This window comes from Amyelois transitella, chromosome 6 (genome assembly GCF_032362555.1).
Source record: "Amyelois transitella isolate CPQ chromosome 6, ilAmyTran1.1, whole genome shotgun sequence".
Lineage (NCBI taxonomy): Eukaryota > Metazoa > Arthropoda > Insecta > Lepidoptera > Pyralidae > Amyelois > Amyelois transitella.
In genome coordinates this window covers 7,356,634-7,378,814 of record NC_083509.1, presented here as the reverse complement: position 1 = coordinate 7,378,814, position 22,181 = coordinate 7,356,634, and the positions used below count along the sequence as shown (strand labels likewise).

The window sequence follows — 22,181 nt, the reverse complement described above, 5'->3', positions numbered from 1 at the left end:
TCATAACTTTTTGGAATATCGTTAATTTCTGTTACTTTTTTAGTGTTAATTTGGTAACGTTAACAAGACCTGACATGCGGTGTAGGATGGAGAAAGTTTTAGTGTGAGTGGCCAGCTTTGTCGGTTTTTGTTACTTTGTCATAATGTTTATGGTAGAGCTAATCGCGGGTAACTTGAACCATTACGTTTTAATCCACCGTCAGGCAGGAAGTCCAGACTGAGGATTTTACCGACTTCGACGCATCTATTAATATACCGATTTTTATGCAAAGAAATAGATTGGTAGGTCCTGCGGGACAATTAAGGAAATTTGTTGTGACATATGCCCCATCAAAATTCTAGCACCAATAAAAATTATAGTTCTTTGTACTTTACATAGGGGGTGACAGTATAAAAATTTCTCTCAGGACTAAACTGGTGGATCGATTTTGATGAAATTTGAGTCCAAACGCAAAAATGACGTTACTTTATTAAGCTGTGGAATAATATTAAGTAATGTCTCATGTAGTTACAGGAATAGAAAAGGGTATGTTAAGATGGTTTGGTCATGTGGAGAGTATGAGTGAAAGCAGGTTGACTAAGTACATATATAAGAAGAGTGTGGAGGCAAAGGTCGGAGTGGGAAGACCTAGACGAACGTATCTTGATCAAATTAAGGACGTCCTGGTAAAGGGTCAGGTAAAGAGTACCCGAAACCGCCGAGCTTGCATGAAGAGAGTTATGAATGTGGATGAAGCGAAGGAAGTATGCAGAGATCATGGCAAGTGGAAAGATATAGTCTCTGCCTAACCCTCCGGGAAAGAGGTGTGATTTTATGTTGTTATGTAATGTCTGATGTTAATGTTCTACTATGTGTTAATATTCTAAATGCGAAAATCTGTCTGTGTTACTCTTTTAATCGTACACCACGGTTAAAAAAGTAAGTTGTTCATAAATGTACCTATTGTAGTATGGATATCATGCCAAACAGCTGAAGGTGGCCTATCAGTCTTTTCAAGACTGTTGGCTCTGTCTACCCCGTAAGGGATAAAGACGTAGTCATATGTATGTATGTATGTATATCATAGGCATCCGAATAACAAGGAAAATTCAAATTTATAAGTAGGTACCATCACAGATTTAAGTAGAAATAATTGCTTGACATAAAAGGATGATATAACAAAATGAAACAAATATTTACATTTTGTTACTTTAATTGGACATTACAAATGTAAAATAAAGATCTTTGGTATAAAAAATTAAAATGTTTGTAATCTTATTGATTTAGGAAGACATTAAAATGGTGACAATGACACAAAACACAACAATATTATTTAAAAAATCAAAGACCAAGTATTATTACTTTAAATCTGTGCTTAATAATCCGTTTCAACTTTTGTGGAAATATGTATAATAAACAAAGCATAATGTAATATAAGTTATACAAACATTGTCATATAAAAGCAGACCAATAGTCACGTTTGTAGCACTGTTCCAAAACATAATAGATACATAAAGGAGATGAAAAAATTGTACTCTAAAGAATTTCTTTCTGTGACTTTATTTATTTACCTAGTTACTGTGTTAAAATTTTTAATGAGCTATACTGCCTCCCAACTAAGCTGTGACAGGATTAAAAATCTGTTTATATTTATTTTATATTGTTATTTTCATTGTTTTGGATATTAGATTAATTATACTAGATTTACAGAAGAGAGAAACAAAGGCATTTTCTATAGATAGATCAACGAACTATCTATAGAAAATCCCTTTGATAAAAATAAATTGCAAAAAGAGAAGTATTATTTTAAATGTAGTGAAAAAAAATTTTAGACATAATAACTTTGTCTTTTTTTCTCTGTCTCATATATAATTTGGCACAATATTCGGTGCAATGTTTTTGTGTGTTTAATTCATTTTATAATAAGGGATTTGTTTTAATTTATTTATTATTTAAATCTATAATAAAGAAGTAAAGTTTGATTTTATTCAAAATTTTGTTGTTTAGAACCTTTGACTTTGGTATTCTAGTTCTAGCATACCATAGTACAATATTTTTTTTTAAAATATTGATACTGACAACAATTTCGCAGGACGGCAGGATCGAGAAACAACCTTTATTACTATCCAAACATACACAGGAATGATTTATTCGAGACATTTTAATAAAGAAATAATGTAAATAAGCTAAAGGCCAACAAAACAGTTGGTCTCCGCATCCAATCCGCATAGTGTTGTCGGATTTTTTGTTGACTAATATTGCAAAACCTTAAAAATTACATCTGCCTGCATACTATTGATAATTCTGTGCTGTTACATTTAATTCTGTAATTCTACTTAAGTAGGTAGTAGTTTCTCTAAATAAGCTTAAGTTTTGTTGCTATGCAAAACACTTCAAGTGATGTGAAAAAAATATTAATTTGACAACATTGCTGAAGACTTTCTCTCTTGTAATCACAACTAGCCATGTAACACGTCTTATATCACTTTTGACAAATTAATATTGAAACTACTTATCTATAACGTCTAAGTACCTACCTTATATAAAATAATCTTTGGGTATAACTGGCAAGAACACGTAAAGGTAAAAATAAAAAAAAGTAACAATAATCAGACCCTGATAAATAATATCAAATTCATAAGTATTAGGGAATTTTAGAGGTACCGATGAGTATTTTTTGAGTTATTTATTTAACATTATGCCTATTTTAGGTAAGATGAAATGTAAGTTTTTATTTAATACTTACATCTTGAACATGATTAATTTTTGCAATTATCTACAGCATATGAACAAAAAAAAAGACTAAATTGAAAAATTATCTACTCTTCCTAATGAGTATAGATAATTAAACTTAATTCGAGTCTTCTATTTGAAAACTTGCTAACGAGTAAAGCTAAAATAATTGCTGTTGCTGCAATGGTGATATAATAAAATAAGTAACATAATATACTCCAAGTATTGTAACATAAAAATACTGTGCTCTTTTATACGATCTTCTAACTACGCCTAAATTACACTAAAGCGCAAGTTAAGAGATCAAAATTATTTAAGACTTATCAGATCTTTGGAGAGCACAAAAATATTAATTATATATAAGTTTTAGATGCCTTGGGTGAGCGAATTTTCAAGGACGATATCAAACTCGTCCAAAGGTTCGAGTATTTGCCTCAGGAATGTCAGGAGCCCACGTTTGCGTAGGAAACTTTGTTCTTCATACATTTCCACTGTCACACGCGTCATCGACATCGGGACTAGCATTCGATGAAGCCAATGTTCTCTGCAACAAACGATGCTTCTTTAGTTAACTTTTGAGTCAAACATTTTACCAGCAGCTTTTAAAAAACAGCTTTCGCCACACACACAAACAAACGCATAAAAAATTTACTCAGTAGAATAATACCTATTCTGTTCTGTTCAAATCCCAACTAATATTATAAATGCGTAAGTAAGTTTATTTGTTAACTCTTCACCTAGATAACCTTATCTACTGAATTAATCTTTTCGACGTTTAATTTGATGCTTTTTGTAGACGGCGCTCAATACACGCGGGCGAAGCTGCGGGTTCAAGCTTGTTTTAAATCAAACAGTACTCACCTCAAACTCAGACATATGAAAAGTTGAAATTTCCCATCTTTGCCCAGCGTCCGACCCGCAGTGCTGATTTCATCCATGAGATGGCAGTAACATCGCCAGATGGACCTGTGTTCCTGGTCCTGCCGACAGTTGTAAACAACTCCACAGGCTTTACTATTTTGTGTGTTCGGTTCATCGCACAAACTCATTTTGAATTCATCTTTTACTCGTGCTGCAATGGAAATAATGTAAAAAGTGGGTGCATATTTATATGGCAATCGAACCTTAATTAATTCTATGTTAAAGCAGTAAATTGTTTTGAGAAATAGAATATTAAATTTATTACTCAGATGCTAAAGATTGTGAAAGATTTAAAGAAGTGAGCTAACCAAAGTAATCCCAAATAAACAGATTCTTTCCAAAAAGACGTGCTGATTTAAATCCACACAGAAATGCTTGCTCTAGGCATTTTACTAAGCCATTTTCACCGCACAACAGCACACTGAGAGAGTTGGCATCTTTCTCCCTCTTAGACTGGTAGTGCCATTTTACTATCGCGTTTACGCAATCACCTGAAAAATCATAGCATTATAAACATTTATAACAATGAAGTTACATTCAATTAAAATTAAAAAACCGGCCAAGTATGAATCGAACTCGCGCACGAAGAGTTCCGTACCATCATCACGTTTGTTACTTAGATATTTATTTTTTATATTCATGTTTCTACCTGTTTATTGAAATCAAAAAAATTGCTTAAAATATGAAGAAATGCCATGTAATTTCTTGGGTTTTGTAGGTTTATTAAGTAGTCAATAAATGTGGCGTGGGTTTGTCTCCACGTTTATTTCAGAACACTTTTACATCGGATCGGAATCGGAAATGCATAGTATTTAGAAACAAAACGTCAATATATACCATGTTGCATGTTCACTCCTAATAAGTTCAGAAAAATTTATTAGATGGCGTTGTCAATAGACAAAATTCGTTTTCAGTTGTTTTATTATTGATTTATTTTAAACTTCTATTTATATAACATTCTGTGAAAATTTCTGTGAGAGATCTATATGAAGAGTTATAAATTTGTAGTAAAAAATACGAAAAAGAACACGTTTATTATATGGGGATATCTAATATTTTTTTCCCCCTTTTAGGTACGGAATCATTATAGAAAAACTGTTATTTACTTCATACTTACATACTTTATAACTACGGGTTATTTATAGAAAAAAAAAAAGATTTTGGTATCCCGTTTATCCGTGTTTACGTTTATTTCATGCACATTCATATAGCGCAGTTTTTTTCCATGATCTAATATGGGTTAGGCTCTCCTGCAAAGGTTGCAGAGGTGAGACGCTTCGTGTAAAAATCTAACTTAATCCGATCCAGGATCCAGGTCATGAAGCAGCCCAGGGTTCTCTGCAGAAAAGTGTGGAGAAGACTAACTATATCACGGCGACATGATTCGTAATGTTCGAATTTTCACAAGTCTTCAAACCTTCGACTGAACTGACCTCCATAAAGACATATACATACATGAAGGGACGTCATTATTCGACGTGTATCATACCGATCATATGCTGTATAGTAGAGGTGGAGAGATGCGTGGCGGTGGGGGTGGGGGGGTGCGAGGCGGCGGGGGCAGGGGTGCGCGGCGTGCGGCCGCTGCGGAGGCGCGCCGCCAGCAACAGTCGCTCCGTGGAGCCGTCGTCCACGCCCGTGCCTAGCCAGCGGTTGCACGGGAATCTGTAAAATGATTTCATTAAGTCTGCTGCCATTTAGAAATTAATTATGTTTAAAAATAAACTGGTTGACTAGTTGATAATGCTTCTAGCATTAAGTCCGCGAATTGTGCCATACATTTGTATTTTGTACAATAAAGTTTAAATAAATAAAAGAAACCGAAGAGTATAAATGTTGACGAAGCGAAAGATATACTTAGTTTCCGCCTTCCATTCCGGTAGGAAGGATTTTATGTATGTATGCAATAAGTTTCAAAATTAAAATATATTTCTTTCACCCAAAGGTTGACTGAAAGAGATTGTTTCTCTGTCTCTTTTGTGTGTGTTTTGTTATTATATTTTTTACTCTTATTGTGGAAACAATGTGTTTTATCTATCTATCTTTATTTGAAACATAAACATGTGACTGAAATCAGAAATCTGACCTCGTAGATTAGTACCGGGTCGGTAAAAGGGTCGAATTAAAATGGTGCTTTCCGTATCTCCAGCCACGAGAAACTAAAATTTAGAAACCTTTATAACAAAAAAAGAATTAGTAGAGGTCATTACTCCGACCAAAGACGTATATTATTATCACTACATAGTATAAAACAAAGTCGCTATTTTAGTCTGTTTGTCTGTATGCTTAAATCTTTAAAATTACGCAACGGATTTTGATGCGGTTTTTTGTAACAGGTAGAGTGATTCAAGAGGAAGGTTTTTATGTATAATTTTTTCCGAATTTTGCACCCGTGCGAAGCCGGGGCGGGTCGCTAGTTAATAAATAAAAAATATTGTTAAATTGACGAGTTTTTAACGATAAAAATATGGAATTGACATTAAATACAAGTTAAGAAGTAATAATAAGTTTAATGAAATTATAATTGAAATAAATTGACAAAACCGCTTGCTGTATCACTTAAAGTTTTCCTATAATATAACCCTACGTAGTTCATATTGTTACACATCTATATGCCAGTAACTATTGTAGTAGTTAAAACTGACTTGAATGAATGAAACTATGATATGCAATAAATAAATTGAAATTGAGAGATACTTTTTGTACTCACGTATATGTATGCCCTGTGACTTCGTTTCTAACGAAAACTTGATCGAGTAACCATCGTGGTGACAATCCCGAATTGTCATGTCCAATTCGCAGTGTAGATAATATTCCTAAGTTTTTATGCTGAAATTAAAGAAATATTTTAACTTCTGAATGTTGCAGATTGAGAAACTATGCCACGACCATAATATATTTAGCTTTTACAATACATGTAATGTTTTTTCAATGATAGGGAGAAAAATAAACAACTTACGTGAAATACGAATTCGTTAGTGTTGCGTGGTATTGGGATTTTCGGCGTGGATTCTCTGTTGGTGCCCGATATTGAGATCCAGCAATTTGCTGTGGTTTGGCTCGCTTTCCGGGATGGCACTATCAGAACACGATATGGTAGTTCTGAAAACAATGTATTCAACTCTCATTACTTCCTCTTTCGGGTCGTAATTATTTCACAAAATTCGTGTTGCTTAAAACGAAGTTACGGAAATCGTGAAGTCTTTGCTTTCGTTAGATCCTCTTATGAGCAAGATGTAAGATAATAAGGACAAGGTGCAAAGTAAGACATCGTCTGGAAAGCTTGGCAGTCTCTATTTTGCCATTAGAAAAACCCTACGTTCTCCTGGTATATGCCAACGTTCTATTCCAAGATTTCCATATTGTCCTTGTCTATTAAGGTTTCTGCCCGGAAGAAGTTGCTCACTGAGCGACAGGTGATTTGATGTTGATATTTAATTAAATTTAAATACTTTATAAGATTAAATTACTTAACAGAAGTGAGGCAAAATAAAATATACGCTTAAAAACCTAGTACCACCCAATACAAAAAAGAAATATTAGAGACAAACCAATACAATAGGCTATTTGACTGTATTAAAAATATACATTTCTTTTATGTCATCAGTCTTAATACTATTTTTTTGGAGCGATTTGTAATAACGCGAGATAAAAATATTGCATTATTTAAACAAAATCCGTCTCAGAAAATTAGGTTTTTATATGCAGCTGTCACGTGACTAAAAACGAACGTGATTGGCTATTTCTATTATGACGTCAATTATCCATAAACAGACTGTCGATCGTACCGTTCCTTAGTGTTCGCTATTATTTTTCAAGATTTTATAAGTGTTTGATCGCTCAGGATTACTCAGATAACATAGGTATTTAATAATGGAAACCAATTCCGCGAAAGCTGACAGTCGAAACCTACCAAAAGTGGACGCAATAATGGTTGGAAGAAGAAATCTGGATTGTCTTCTTCAAAGACAATCCAGATTTCTATGCTGCCGAACTGAAGAATGTGAAAACATTAATGTAAGTATATCTTGGTAACCACTGATCTTAGATCATGATCTGAAACCACTTCTTGCGAATATTCAAATCCATCGGCATAGAAAAAAACAGTTTCGTAGGAGATTTTATTGTTGTATTAGTGCATTGAGGCACTGCATAACATTTATAGGAACTCATTTTAATAATTTTCACACATATGACGTGGCACAAGTTAAATAAAACAAGAGAAAATCAAAACTTTTCGAAACACCAACAAGCTTTGTATGATATTTACACGAAATTTACGTCACTGCATGCCATGGCCGCCATATTGCTAAAAGTCGCGTTTTGGCGGCATATTTGAATATTTCATTTTCTTTTTCGATTTTTTAATAAAATAGCTGTAATAAAGGCAGAAAAGTTTTTTTGTAGGGCTCCTTATAGACAAATAAATACCCTAAGATAGTTTTTAGAACTTTGTCAAATAGCCTATATGCGCATGTCACTGTTGTCAATAAAGCCTTTTAGTCTCGTTCAACTGTAACCAAATAATTAGAAAGAACTTACTTGTAGTAGGGTAAGTATTCGTAAAGCAGTAATAATCGACAGCATTCAAAGTCAGTAAATGGTAAAGAAACTGCTCCCTTTCTTCCTCGCAGCGTAAGAAAGCAGTCCTTTTGTATTGAGAGCGTAACAGCGTGGTGTCGGCGAGTAGTTCGCGTAAGTGTTTAGAGAGCAACTTCTTTTCTAGAGATAAACGCACCCACGCTCGAGCGTAACCAATTTCAGTCTTTATATCTGTCATGGCTTGGACATTCCTGTAAAGTACATTAAATTTTAATGTTTGCAGATATCAAATGTAAAATCGGCGAAAGATTTTTAGATTGGTATGTACCTCTAAATTTCCTAATGTAATGTAACAATTACTGAATCTGTGCTTTATCTGAAATAAAACGGCCTCCTTTCTGCTTTTCATTTATTAGAAAAGAAACTGCGGTCTGCGGAATCACTTTTATCGCATTTCCATTTCATATAAGCAAATGTTTGTTTGTTCGAAAAGTGTCTTTGTACTCTACTAAAGCCAGATGAAATGTAAAGTTTTGTAATCATTGTTCATCTTGTTAAAATAAACATACCTCATATCAAAAGTGAGACTTTCGGGCAACGGGCGCAATGGGTTTGGCTGCTGCGAAGATTTCCTCTCCAAAGTGCCCGAATTACTGAGACGGTCTCTAGAACTGTCTCGGGAGCCCCCGCGTGAACTGTCGCGGGATCGAGTCCCGCTGCTGGAACTCTGCTGGGCTTCTACTTCAGCCCCCACTGACGATAAGTCTAAAGAAAAGATTGTCTTTATAAATAAAATAAACAATTGGATTTAGCTCAGAGGATATGTTGTATTTTTACTCTTTGAAACGTTTTATCGAAATAGCTTCAGCAGTTTTGTATTATTTAATTTTTTTTTGGTAAATGGGTATAAATATAAGTTAATATTCTTTTTTTTCTCTTTGATAGGTAGTTTATATCCATTGCCCAGTTTTCTTTCAGGACCATGAGAAAAACCTGAGCACCTACGAGTGAATTGACAAAGAAGGTGGTGATGAGTAAGAATCTGACCGTCAAAGCCTTGGCCTTACCAAATCATTTCGTAGTGCAAAGAGTTTCAGTTTACAAGGCTTTGAAGTAAATAGATGATAAAGTACAAAAGTAATTTTCAATTTAGTATCAATATATATATATATATAATGAATTGTGATGCAATCAGAATTGTATGGGTACAACCGTGGTGGTTTCCAAGGTGCTTTTTTATTTACAAGGAGTGTCTATGCTACCTTCGTAAGTTGCTATATATATTATATAGCCACGTTGTTTCCCAGTAACAGCAATTATGATGAGTTGTACTTTTGGAGCGTGCGTTTAGCATATTATAAGTTGTGTATACTTCGAGTTGTTTCTCTACATTATTAAACCTGGGTATGAGTAACGAAGCCACAAAAATCCTCTATCAGTTGTGATTCGCATTATCTTTAATTTTATGTGCGACATTTATTACTGAGTAGGTTAACTTGTATACATCATTTTCTGTTGCATTGTATCCAGTATCAATAATTATTTTTCTCGAAGTCAAATAGCGAAGCCGGAAGCAAGAAATAGCGCCCCTTTTAAGTACGTTTCAGTCAGTAGTGCAGAAAAATGTGTATGTATATGATTTGACATCAATTATATCATTTAACTTGGATAGCGCCATCACCTATTTGAAAAAAAAAACAGGATACAAAAGTACTTACAGTCCAGACGTTTGCGTAATACACACCAGGCCAAAGCTGCATGTTTCGAAATCAGTGAAAGGTAATAATCTATATTAAAATACATAACAATCAATAAAACTACAATACATGAGTACAGGACAAAGACGATATTTATGAAATTATGTAAGATGTAAGACAAACATATACGAGATGTGTGTATAGATGTCAGACGAAAACTTGTTATTTGTTTATGACTAAAAGGAAAAGTACACATATGGATATGTTACACAGAAAGCAAGATTTTCCCAAGGTCCCTGCCCCGTGGGTATGGATATTTATCGCGCGAAAAACTTTTGCTGATTCTCTTTTTATTATGACATGAAATGGGACAGTGATAGATAGATATTCGCGCGATAAAAAAGGCGTCGCGCGTGAATGTAAATACACAAACACCTGACGACCAACTTTCATTTACATAACGTGGAAAAAATATAAAAAAAAATTTGCACAGTTAGTATATGTATTAAAAAAACCAATAAATATTCATACCTGGGGTAAGATAGTTTGGATCAATAGGCTTTGTAGAGTTGCTACACTGTTCCAATTCCTGGTAATTTGTGAGGTGCATCCATAACGCTGACTTGCCCATCTTGTGTTGGACGCCGTGCGACCATAGTCTCTCGAGCAAGTCGCAAAGTGAAGCGATCATCGTACTTTCTTCTATACCAGTTATCGATACTTCTGATCCCAAACCTAGATCAGTCTCCTCGGTACCCATCTTTTCTAGTAACATTCGTTTTGTTTTGCTTTTGCATTCCTGTGGATATGGAAAATTAATTCACTGATAAATCTTACGGCTTATGGTTACACGAATGGTATTTTGGTTTCTCACCTGTTTCTCACATAAGTCCCATAAATCTTACCTTAAGTAGCTTTTCGACAAACGTCTTATGGTTTTGTGCTATAGCATTAGGCGTGACTTCGGTGGAAAGTCTCCTACTTATGTCACCTATTAACAGTTCCGGCGGACAATCTTTGACTTGCCACTTAGCGTTCTTGATACGCTTCAAGCTGTTTGTTCTGGAATATTGGAATAGCATGAGGATGCAGTTTGGAATACATTGTTCAACAAAAAGATTTTATAAAAATGTTCATGAGTTATAACGAAGATTATAGAACTCAGGTACAAAGCAAGCACATAAAGCAGTAAGCAGGTAAACACTAATATGCTTCCAAACTATGCTTCAGTGCAATATATTATTACTCTTTTAATAATTTGGGAAAAGGTACAATTTAAAATACAACACTGTACATTAAGTAAAATTTATTGCTTAGAGAAGGAAAAGTTATACTTATTTAGAATTTATAAACTTTATATGATATTTCGTAACAATATTACACATAGGCCACGAGAAACAAAAAGAGAGGTTTTAAAAAACTATTTAAGTATTGATTTTTGTATTAAAATAAAATATAAATATCTAACCTAGATATTATTATTTTAAACCAAGAACGATCAATAAAAACCTTTGTTTGAATTGTAACCCATGCAAGGCCAAACATGCATAACAACAATAACAAAAATGTCGATCATCATTTGAGTATAAACATTAACACATATTTAAAATATGTACTGTTTCATATAATAAAGTTCTAAAATAGGCATCTTTCTACTGCGATACTACTATAGGCATCTTTTATTGCACGAAATAGCATTGTTACCAAAAATCAATAATCATGGTTCTCATACATTTTCAAACATATAATTTTTTTAATTTTACAAAAGGCTTTTTACCTACTACATAATATAAAATGTTACCGTCGGTACGTGATGAGTTTTATTCTTAATAACACGCAAATTTGCTGATAATGTTACGAGACTATAGATTACAAGATATTGTTATTCCATGCTAATCCAGCATTACTAATATACAAAATAAATTCGATGAAAAATGAGCAATTTTCTAGCATTGACTTTTATGCATAATGAAAATTTATGTCGTTAAAATCCCCCATAATTTTTAAGATCAAAATCACAAATATTAGTCAGCACCTGTAGCATTGCTATCCCGTTTCACGACATAATAAAAAGCGAAACAGAAATAGTTTAAAACTAATATATATATACGCGCGATAAAAACAGCGTCGCTACGGGGGCATGTTTCCGCAAATATAATGCCTAAATTATTATTAGTTATGAAAGAACCTTACTTACATATGAAAAAAATATACTTTTAATAACAAGAACACTGATCACAAATTCTGAGTATCACAAAGACTGCGCCGATAAGTTTTCATTTTTATTTTACTTTTAAAATAAAAATAACCTTAATATACGTTATTAACAGGTAAATATCGAGATTCTGAAATATATACCACAATTTCAATAAAACTTAAAAAAATACAGTAATGGAAGCTACGATACCAATAATAGATAAAAACCATTCATATTATTTGTAAATTAATAATATTCTTAACAATGGTTTTTCTGTTAAAAATTATACAATCACAGGTTCACTGTACAAAGAAAATATAATACAAACATGCACTATACAGTAGTGCTACCTAAATTAGACATTCACTAACCAACAATCAAGCTGACATAACGCATGCGTCACAACAAGCAGGTTTGATCGTAATCTAATTCATTCGTTTTAAATATATTTTCATATTGTCGCTCATTTGACCCTTCCGCAAAACAAAATAAAGAAACAAGAAAATATCTCTAAAATACAGCACACATATTTTAGCACAACCTTTAAAAGCTTGACTTGAATTTAAATTATGTAATAGTGAAGTTACTTCTATTGAAGTAACATATTGTAATAAATATTATACAAGCATCTTTAGAATATAAGATGAACGAATGAATTAAGAATATGCTCACCGAGCTAACAATAACTTTGTAAATCCTACATATCTATTCACTTGTAACGTGTCAATATTTGACATAATATTATGACAAGTGATTAGTGTTAGTTTAATATAACATTATCGTTTTAGCTACAATACAAAATTATAAGAATAAATCTAGCTTGTTATCTCGGTGTTCAAGGTATCAGCAACGAGACATGCGAAAATGAATCGATATCTATAGTTGCCAGAAAGCTACAATGCGCGAAAATCACATCAAATTTACTAAAATATAAACGCCACAAGAACTTATCTCACTTGAGGGTTTTGATCTTGTTTTTAACACTAGACTTTTAGTGACCAAATGAAAGTGTAACAATTTTATTGAGAAATATCGCATCACTTATCAGCGCTGTTGAAAAATAAATACATACAATACGTATGTATGATCTAATTGACGTAAACGAGAAACACATTTCATTGACTACATAGCTGCGTCAAATCAAACATTGCTTATATAAGACGAAAGGTATATATTTTTAGTTCCGCGTTATTCCTGCGCGTGGTGGGGGCTGACACACCTGCGGTCGGCGGCGGGCGGCGGCGCGAGCGCGGCCGCGTCCAGGCGCGCGGGGAAGGCGCGGTAGTAGGCGGCGCGGTGCGGCAGGCGCTCGGCCGGCGCGCCCGCCTCCAGCTCGGCCGCGCGGCCCGCCCCGCTCGCCGAGCCCGTCCACACGCTATACACCCGCAGCGCCAGCCCGCCCTCGTTTAGCCGCCGCCTGTAAACGGACCGAGCTTAGAAACGGTCCGGGCGACGTACGCTACCATGGTTTAAATTATGTTTTTCATTGATGTCACAAATTTGTTTAAATCTTCTCTTAATTTGAGTATTACATTCGCAATAATTTTTTTTTAACCGTGCTTTTTGACCATAAATTTGACGCGAGAAACTTATTCTAAAGCATGAGAAACCAGCTGGTGAAATGCAGTTTCATCGATTTGGGATCATTCACTTCGGTAATCTATACTAATATTATTAAACTGAAGAGTTTGTTTGTTTGAACGCGCTTATCTCAGGAACTACTGGTTCGAATTAAAAAAATATTTTTGTGTTGAATAGACCATTTATCGAGGAAGGCTTTTGGCTATATTACATCACGCTGCAACTATTAGGAGCGAAGAAATAATAGAAAATGTGAAAACAACGGGGAAAATTATTTACCCTTGAATGATGCCCAAAATAACTATTCCACGCGGACGAAGTCGCGGGCACAGCTAGTTAGTTATAATCAAACAAGAAAAATGTAAAAACAATGTAAATTAAATAAAAATAAGGAAAATTTTCCGTTTCCCAAAATTTAATAAACAACGTATCTATATTCACCGTGATTGTAGTCAAGCTCGCTTGAGCGTCCAAGCTCTAATTCCCATTATAATACCATGTGTTGTTATGAGCAGTGCGGTTATTATGTAACGTGCGCATAACGATGTTATTACACCATTAAAAACGTTATATAAGATGACTTTCACACAAAATAAGAGTGCACACAACATTATTACTGAAAGACTTACCTAACAGCTTTTATTCTATGCTCGAAGACTTGAAGATTGACATCATATTCGCCCCAGTTGGCCATTATTTTGTTGTCTATGAATGTCGCAAACATCTGAGTTTCGAGAAAACGCGACAAAAATGGCCTATGGCGCTGCGGTTGATCGGAAAGAAACGACGCTTTGTCGAAGTTTACCATTGATTCACGAGCCGATAACCAAGAGTCACGATCCTGTAAAAGAAAAAGAGTAAGGAATGGGATGAAAAAGGCTCAATATTCTAGGAGACTGAGGGAATATTCTAGACTAAGGTAAAATGTATAAAAAATACTTATAAATAAACCTAGAATAGATTTTACGGTAACAAAATGTTTTAGGACCTGGTCTGGCATGATGACAAAGTTCTCGTACATAAGGAAAATATGAACGAATCGATTTAGGAATGTCTCTCTAATGGCCATATTGAATTTCATATCTTCGTTGTACTGCTCCTCGTCGTTCAAATTCTTCTTCTTTAAAGCTGGCATCACTGTTTCCGCATCTACCTCATCTAAACTAACACCTGCAACAAAAATTGTGTCATTTATATTCAGTTAATAAAGAATAATAATACATTTTTTTAGAACTGCTCGGAATTTGAATCTGAGTAGGCAAATTATTCGACATTTCATGTAAGTTACTAAATAAATATTTTTTCATTTTTTTTTTTCATGAACTTGGGACATTCTTGACGATGTTTCAATATCATTTATTGAGATTGCATTAGAATCGTCTTAACGTTTACGAAGTAATTGTAAACTAGCTACACAAACAGTATTCATTTTAGTTCACCCTCAAAATGAAACAATTCATCATGAAATTTGGTTACCCTACACCCGGCAACACGACTACGTAAACATGGCAACATAACTTACCAGTCCGTTTAGCGATATCCACGATGCGTTGCAAAGCATCGAGGCGGAGCGGGGCGCGGCGGGTGGGGGACGCGGGAGGGGAGGCCGTCAGTGGACGACTCTCCTCCCATTCCAGTACGTCGTGTAACGAGTGCTTTCGCCGCAAACCGCCTGAGAAGAAAAAAAATTAAGTTACATTAACAGTAACAACACCTGATGTACTAATACTACCTATAAGCATTTTTATTTTATTTCAACTTTGGTGACATGAACTTTGTCTGAAAATAATAAAGCCTTTTTCACAACTAGTTACGAAACTGAGTTGCCATGGCGGCCGAAAGGATGAATGAATGAAATTCACATAATTAGAATGTACCATACTTACCTAGGTAAAGTTTGCGTTATATGAATAATTAAAAAAAAAGCGAAGGTAAATTTGTATAAAAGGAAGCAGAAGATTTTATCATACATGTTTATGGCGATGGGCTAGCAACCTGTCAATATCTGTATCTCAATTCCTCCCATTAATAATTAGCTATCCAGATGAATTGAGGACTTTCAGATTCTTTAACATTTTTGGTTCTGTATACCCCGTTAGGGATAAAGACGTGATATTATGCCATGCCATTAGAGCTGTTATAAATTTGGAAGTACATTATAGAAGATAGGCACTTATAAAAATTGATTAAATACATAGGTACACGTTTCTGTATAGTGTGGCTAGATGGCGTTGTATCAAAACAATGTAATGTGCATCGCGGTACAGAAATTTTTATTGGATTGTGTATAAGGTTTCATAGAGTCGAGGTAAATTAACCATGATCCAAGGGAGTAAAACCTGACTTTCCTACTCCTATTTTTTCAGGCTTTTCACCACCATAAAAGTCTATGGTTGGTTGAGGCTATATAATAATAATATTTATTAACTATCCAAGTCCAGCCAAATGAGAGTGGACCTCGCGTCGCGCATGAAGGGAACGGCAGGCGACAGATGAGCATATTTCACTAGTAGAGAAGCGAATAATTAAAAAAAAAATAGCAGCATAAAAGAAAACAGCTTCAGCAACCTTCATATTATTGTTATTACATACTTTAAGGATGAAAAAGTTTTTGATCAAAATGAACGAATCCGAAATCATTGAACACGAACGAACGAAGAAACGAAGTTTTTCATCCTTTACATAAATATTCCGTCCCTTGCTTAATTTTCAAGAATAATACGACATTTCCTCAATACAACCTTATGGTATACAGTCTCAAATAAAATAGTTTTGACTTATGGATACATACATAAACAAAAAAGTCTATCATAAAACAAAATCCACATCATAATTAACAACAGAACTTACCAGAAGGTAATGTGCAGCTACTGCTCATACTGTCATTCATGTGCTTATATGACGTTCCATTGAGAGGCACTCCGAGTTTAGTAGGTTCCGTTTCTGGCCTTTGAATCTATAAAAAAAAAACATTTATACGGAAATTATAGTGTGACGATATGAGTATTTACGAACATAAACACAGGGTCATAGACACCACTAACATAAAAGGTTTTTTTATAAAATTAGTTAACACCAAAAATGTGGAATTTGATCGCCCAGGTGACCAAAGTCGAATAAATACAATGTGTAATAAATAAGTTTCTTGAGACAATACCGAATATAAGCATAGGCTGCCGTAACCACATATCAAGCTGCTTACCTAGTTGCGTATATTGTATTAACGATTTTAAATTCCACTCCGTTTTTTAAAACAATAAACCAAACCCTAAATGTTCCTTGTGTCGTCGACAATTATTTAGTTTCAAATATTTATATTTATTTTACCTATTCATATGTATGTCGCGGATCGAGGGTGCAATGTAGGAGAGAAGATCTATCACATTTTAGTTTGTTCTACCTGAACTTTGTCAAAAACATGGTAGGTTCCCTTTAAATGCATCCATTGTTGAAATATCGGTAGTTTCTCAAGCAGATATCGGGTTTGTCTATATCCACTAAACACAGCTGCCTCTGAACCGCCCTGAATACTACAAAAGGCCAATTATATCATATAAGTACTAGCTGTGCCCGCGACTTCGTCCGCATGGTATAGTTATTTTAGGCATCATTGAAGCCCTCAAGGATGAATAATTCTCCACATTTTTTTTTTCATATTTTATATTATTTCTTCGTTTCTAAAAGTTGCAGCGTGATGTTATATAGCCTAAAGCCTTCCTCGATAAATGGTCTATTCAACGCAAAAATATTTTGGATGGATTTTTCAATTCGAACCACAGTTCCTGAGATTAGCACGATCAAACAAACAAACTCTTCAGCTTTATAATATTAGTATCTATTTCACCTATTTATATCTATATAATTACCTGATGCTTGTCCAAAACGTGGTTGATTTCCTCTATGAAATGCGTTCGGTGGGGGAATATGGGCAGTTCCTCTGGCAGCTGTATGTCTGGTTTGTCTATATCCACTAAACACAGGGCCGCCTCCGAACCCAGGGCTATGCTGCGGAGGCCATTGCTGCCTATACTGACGGCTGCACTGTCAGCGTGTAGACCTGAAATAATTGTTATTTTGTTAATACAACACAAGACTAGCGTTTTCTTGGTTCTATGCTCCACTGGGAATTCGTGAATGATGCTGCTTTAAATACCCAGTGTCAATATGCATCAAAATCGGTGCAGTTTTTATTGGACGTTTGTATACCACAAATTGATTGATTGAGTTTATTTATCAAAAATAAAATAATACCCGCGGCTGTGAAGCACTTAAGGCTGTGATGTGGAGTTTTTAAAATGGACGGGTCAAACCTACACAATAGCCGTGACTAAAAGGCCGCGTCTTGAGTGTCGAAAAACATCTAGAATGAAAAACTGCTAAGTTGCTTTCGAATGTTTAGTCTCTGTGCCAAATAACATTAAATTTTTGAGTGTACAAATGCAAATTCAAATCTTTTCTCTTATAACATTAATAGTAATATTTTATTATTAAGAAAGTATTTACTGCTTTAAAAATTTACCACTTTGAATATATCATTAACTTTTACACAAGATTTAATTTTGATAGAAATATATTAATGTATTAATAGATAGACGTCCTAAGACGGTAATGAAGACATAAATGGAAGTCAAGCATGATACTTTACCCATAACAAAAGGGACCGGTGCATCCAGAAAATGGTAGAGCGGCGCTGGAAGTATGGGCACGTAGACGTGGGCCCACGTGAACGGCAATAGGAGTGATACTATACACTCTGCTACAAGCATCAACTTGTTGTAATCTGTGGATACAAATTTATTTAATTAGCATACTAATAAGTTCTTAAAATTCTTCTATAACTTTATAATACTAGCGATTGGGCCCAGCTTCACATGGATAGCATTATTCATTTTCATACAAACTTTACCATTTTAGTATCTTAGGGGTTGATTTTTGAAAACAAAGTATCCTATGTTAGAACGCGGGGTTTTTAACTCAAGACGAATCGGTCCAGCGAAATATAAGAAAATTCAACTCGTATTTATTTCAATCTATCATTTATACTTTTTCAAACCAAAGCCATCAGCATCACTATATTTTATTCTTGATTGGCTGATAATAATCAGGTGAGAACACGGCAACAACTTTGCAGCAGTGGGAATAGAAATTTATTTAATAATATACACTTACCACTGGATCTAAGTAGGACTTGATGTTCTAAAAGCACACATGTGAACAATTGGACAACACAGTCGACTCCAAGAGTGGCAAACATAACCCTTAATGGATAATCCAATAGTGGTAACTCTTCTGGGGGATTTGGCATTCTTATCACCTGAAGATACAATCACAGACAAAAATAAGAATCCAGGTTCAAGAACAGTACTTTGACAAGATATAAAGCAAACACTTAATGTGACTGATTGTGCTACATAAATTCTTATACTTGTGGTTTTTTCATCTTAATAATTAAGTTTATTATCATTTTCTCTTCCTTTGGTGTAAATCCCGGTTACATGCTCACTTTTTGGAGAGGAACCCAGACCTCCATACCCTTGGCAACCAAACCCGAATTGGACATTGTAAAAGCTGTAGGTTGGGAAATATGAATATGTCTATTCCTTTAGTAGCCTTTTTCGACTTATTTTTGATTTAAAATACTCATATTTAAATAATGACTCACATTAAATTTTTTAATAATTGTCAACAAATATAATTTTACTTACAACAGGAATTGGGTCAAGATGAGGTTCAGGCGGGGGTACGTAAAGACGCAAAGCTTGACCCAAAATGGGCACTGGAACTTCATAAAGTAAGTTGTAGACATAAGACTCGGGGCTTAGTCCCGGCCCGGGTTGCCTAGGCAAAGATCTGCAAGAAATAACAGGTTTTATGTCATAATTAACTCAGTTTGTCTAAGTTATGATAAAACATTCCTTCCTTATTACAGTATCAGTACAAATATGTGGAAATCAAATTAGCCAATATGTGTGTGCCTAGTAACAAGTCTACAATAAATCAGGCATTTGAAGAATGTTACTGAAGAATAATGAAATAAGAATGTATGATAAAAACATTAAAAAAATAACAAAATAGTGTCACAATCACAATGTTCATCAGACTTAGTCCTACATATCTTTCGGTGGATTTCATAGGATAGGTTAAAAATTCTAGTAGCTAACTGTAAAAACTTTCCCAAATTATCATATTTGAACCCAACTATTGAACACAACAGCTAAGAATATTAGTAATGATTGCCTTTTATAAAGTAAACTATATCATGGTCCTTACAAAATGAGTGTAAAGGTAAATAGGTACATCTAAAAGGTAACTTACCGAAACAAATTCTCTAAAAATAACTGAGCCACTCTTACATAAGGATACTGACATATCAGTGCTATACTTTTGGCTACATAAAGTTTATCTTTGGCAATGTCGTAGTAGGTGAGTGCTGCACCCGTGTGTGGTGTGAGTTTAAAAGATCGGGGGAGTGATCGTGAACTTTCCTTTCCAGAGCCTTTCCTATGTCCTGGAGGTGTCTGTCCACTGGACAATTCTGTGATATACATTGCCTTAAAAAAATGATAACCATAAGTTATATGAAAATTTCACAAATTATACATTATTAACTTACATATGTATATTTATTCACATAGTTTAGTTAACCTACAACAAAATATTTAGCAGATGTGCTACAAATAACAAATATGTAGGTGAATAAAAGCACTTAAGAAGTGATAACCAGCACAAAGTAAAATACTATTTTTTGGACATCTTAGGAATATATATATCAAATAGTCAGGCAGGGAACATATGATAAGACTGCTTGTGTGTATTCATTCAAATCCAACTGTTTATACAGCATGAAAAACATTTTTATGTTATATGCCTATTTTTTATGAACTCTTCATTTATTTAGTTAAGTCTATAACTCTATATCCCTTGCGGAGTAGACAAAGCCAAAATTCTTGAAGAGACTGGTAGGCCACATTCAGCTGCTTAGCTTTATGATATCATTGAGATTCAAATAGTGACAGATTGCTAACCCAATGTCTAAAACAAGAATGCCAAGTTTATAAGCCCTTAGTCGCAGAGGCGACATAAAGGCGTTGTAAGAGTACAACATCCACGAAAAATAAGATGGAGTGGTCCTATTCTTTTTTATGTTGGTGCCGGGAACCACATTGCACAATAATAAAAAGTATCTTAAATTTGTCATGAAGTTAATAAGTATTCAAAGTTACAATAATCAATGCAGAAAATTGCTATTATGACAAGACATTCTAATAAATAAGTTACCTGTAGGGTATGCATTGCAGTACATATCTTTGTGTTTCTAACTTCTTCATAGAAGATGAGGCTGAATCCATAGTATCTAGATGCATTTTCTCTTGTTACAACAAAGCTGTGAAATTTTGGCTCTAGGGAATGTTTCTGTGTTCTAAACTGCAGTCCCGATGGCAAGCATAGCTGGAGAAACATAATATTTTATTATATGTTGATTTGCACTTTAACTCACAGGTAATAAGGTAAATTAAATTCTTTACTATAGCATAAACTATTCAGATAAATTGCCATTCGTTTTTAAATTCATAAACAAGAATTTTTACATTACCATACAAACAGCATGTTCATCAAATGGATTGCTTGTTATGTTTTCAGGGTAGTGCGCTAAAATCTTCCCTTTATATGAGCGATCTAGCGGTGAAACATGTAAATTGTCACCTGAAAATGGAACACAATTATTGATTTTGTAGACTACACAAGAGAAATCGTCAACTAATTCTGCACATACCACAAAGGCGATCTGGTTCTAAGCCTGAATCAAAGTCGAGGCCACAAATGGCAAAATAATCAGCAAATCTACATCCAACAGACAAATCAGGGACAGACATATTTCTATCGACCCGTTATTCAATAATGAAACACTTTCTCTTCGAATGACAAGATCTGAATGTTTACTTCAGCATTTTCACAATTCGTCTGACTTTTATGGTAAACTAGTCATCATTATTGATTCACATAATTTCCCTTATTGGATATTATAAAGCTTGAAAATTAATTATCAGATACAATTCGTCAACAATGCAAAACACACGAACAACAGCTGCCTGGTGCCTGCTGCCTGCATAGCATAATACTTTGTCACTTTGACTAAACATGACAGCTGCTGTCAAACACTTTTTTCTTTTCTTTGTTGTGGCAGTAAAACTTCTCCATGAGCTTATTTTTGCCAGTGTCGAGCAGTTCTCGTTATAAAAATAATAGCTGTGGATGCTTAACTTGTCCACGAACATTTCATCAATAAACACACACACTAGCTATTGCCCGCGAGTTAATTTCTCGTATAAGTTCACTGAAAATATTAAAATATATATTGTTTAAACAAAAAAAAAAAACCGATTGCGTTAAAACAAATAAACATAAAAAACAAGCCCAGTAGTTTGATAAGTAATAAGAGTAGGTACCTTTGTATTATGTTTGTGCATACGACTGAATAATTGCACCATTGAAATAGTGTACCTAATAGTTTTTAATCTATCTATACCTA

The 22,181-nt window shown here is 34.3% G+C and overlaps 1 protein-coding gene across 2 annotated transcripts; it reads right to left on the bottom strand.

Moving 5' to 3' along the window:
* Positions 1-1,928: 1,928 nt before the first annotated feature.
* Positions 1,929-21,753, bottom strand: LOC106131209 (DENN domain-containing protein 5B). 2 transcript variants are annotated; one of them, XM_060944657.1, is made up of 23 exons: positions 21,426-21,753; positions 21,246-21,355; positions 20,930-21,100; positions 19,967-20,202; positions 19,357-19,501; positions 18,821-18,965; positions 18,297-18,431; positions 17,518-17,708; positions 16,502-16,607; positions 15,174-15,323; positions 14,640-14,821; positions 14,281-14,492; positions 13,290-13,487; positions 10,779-10,935; positions 10,405-10,672; positions 8,746-8,941; positions 8,177-8,427; positions 6,594-6,736; positions 6,345-6,463; positions 5,124-5,299; positions 3,943-4,125; positions 3,575-3,785; positions 1,929-3,257 (listed from the first exon to the last, which is right to left on the bottom strand). In XM_060944657.1, the coding sequence occupies exons 1-23, from the start codon at positions 21,523-21,525 to the stop codon at positions 3,080-3,082; spliced, it is 3,963 nt and encodes a 1,320-aa protein (XP_060800640.1). In that variant the 5' UTR covers positions 21,526-21,753; the 3' UTR covers positions 1,929-3,079. The 2 variants fall into 2 exon arrangements, with proteins under 2 accessions (XP_060800640.1, XP_013185672.2); XM_013330218.2 differs by lacking the exon at positions 13,290-13,487.
* Between the last annotated feature and the right edge of the window lie 428 nt (positions 21,754-22,181).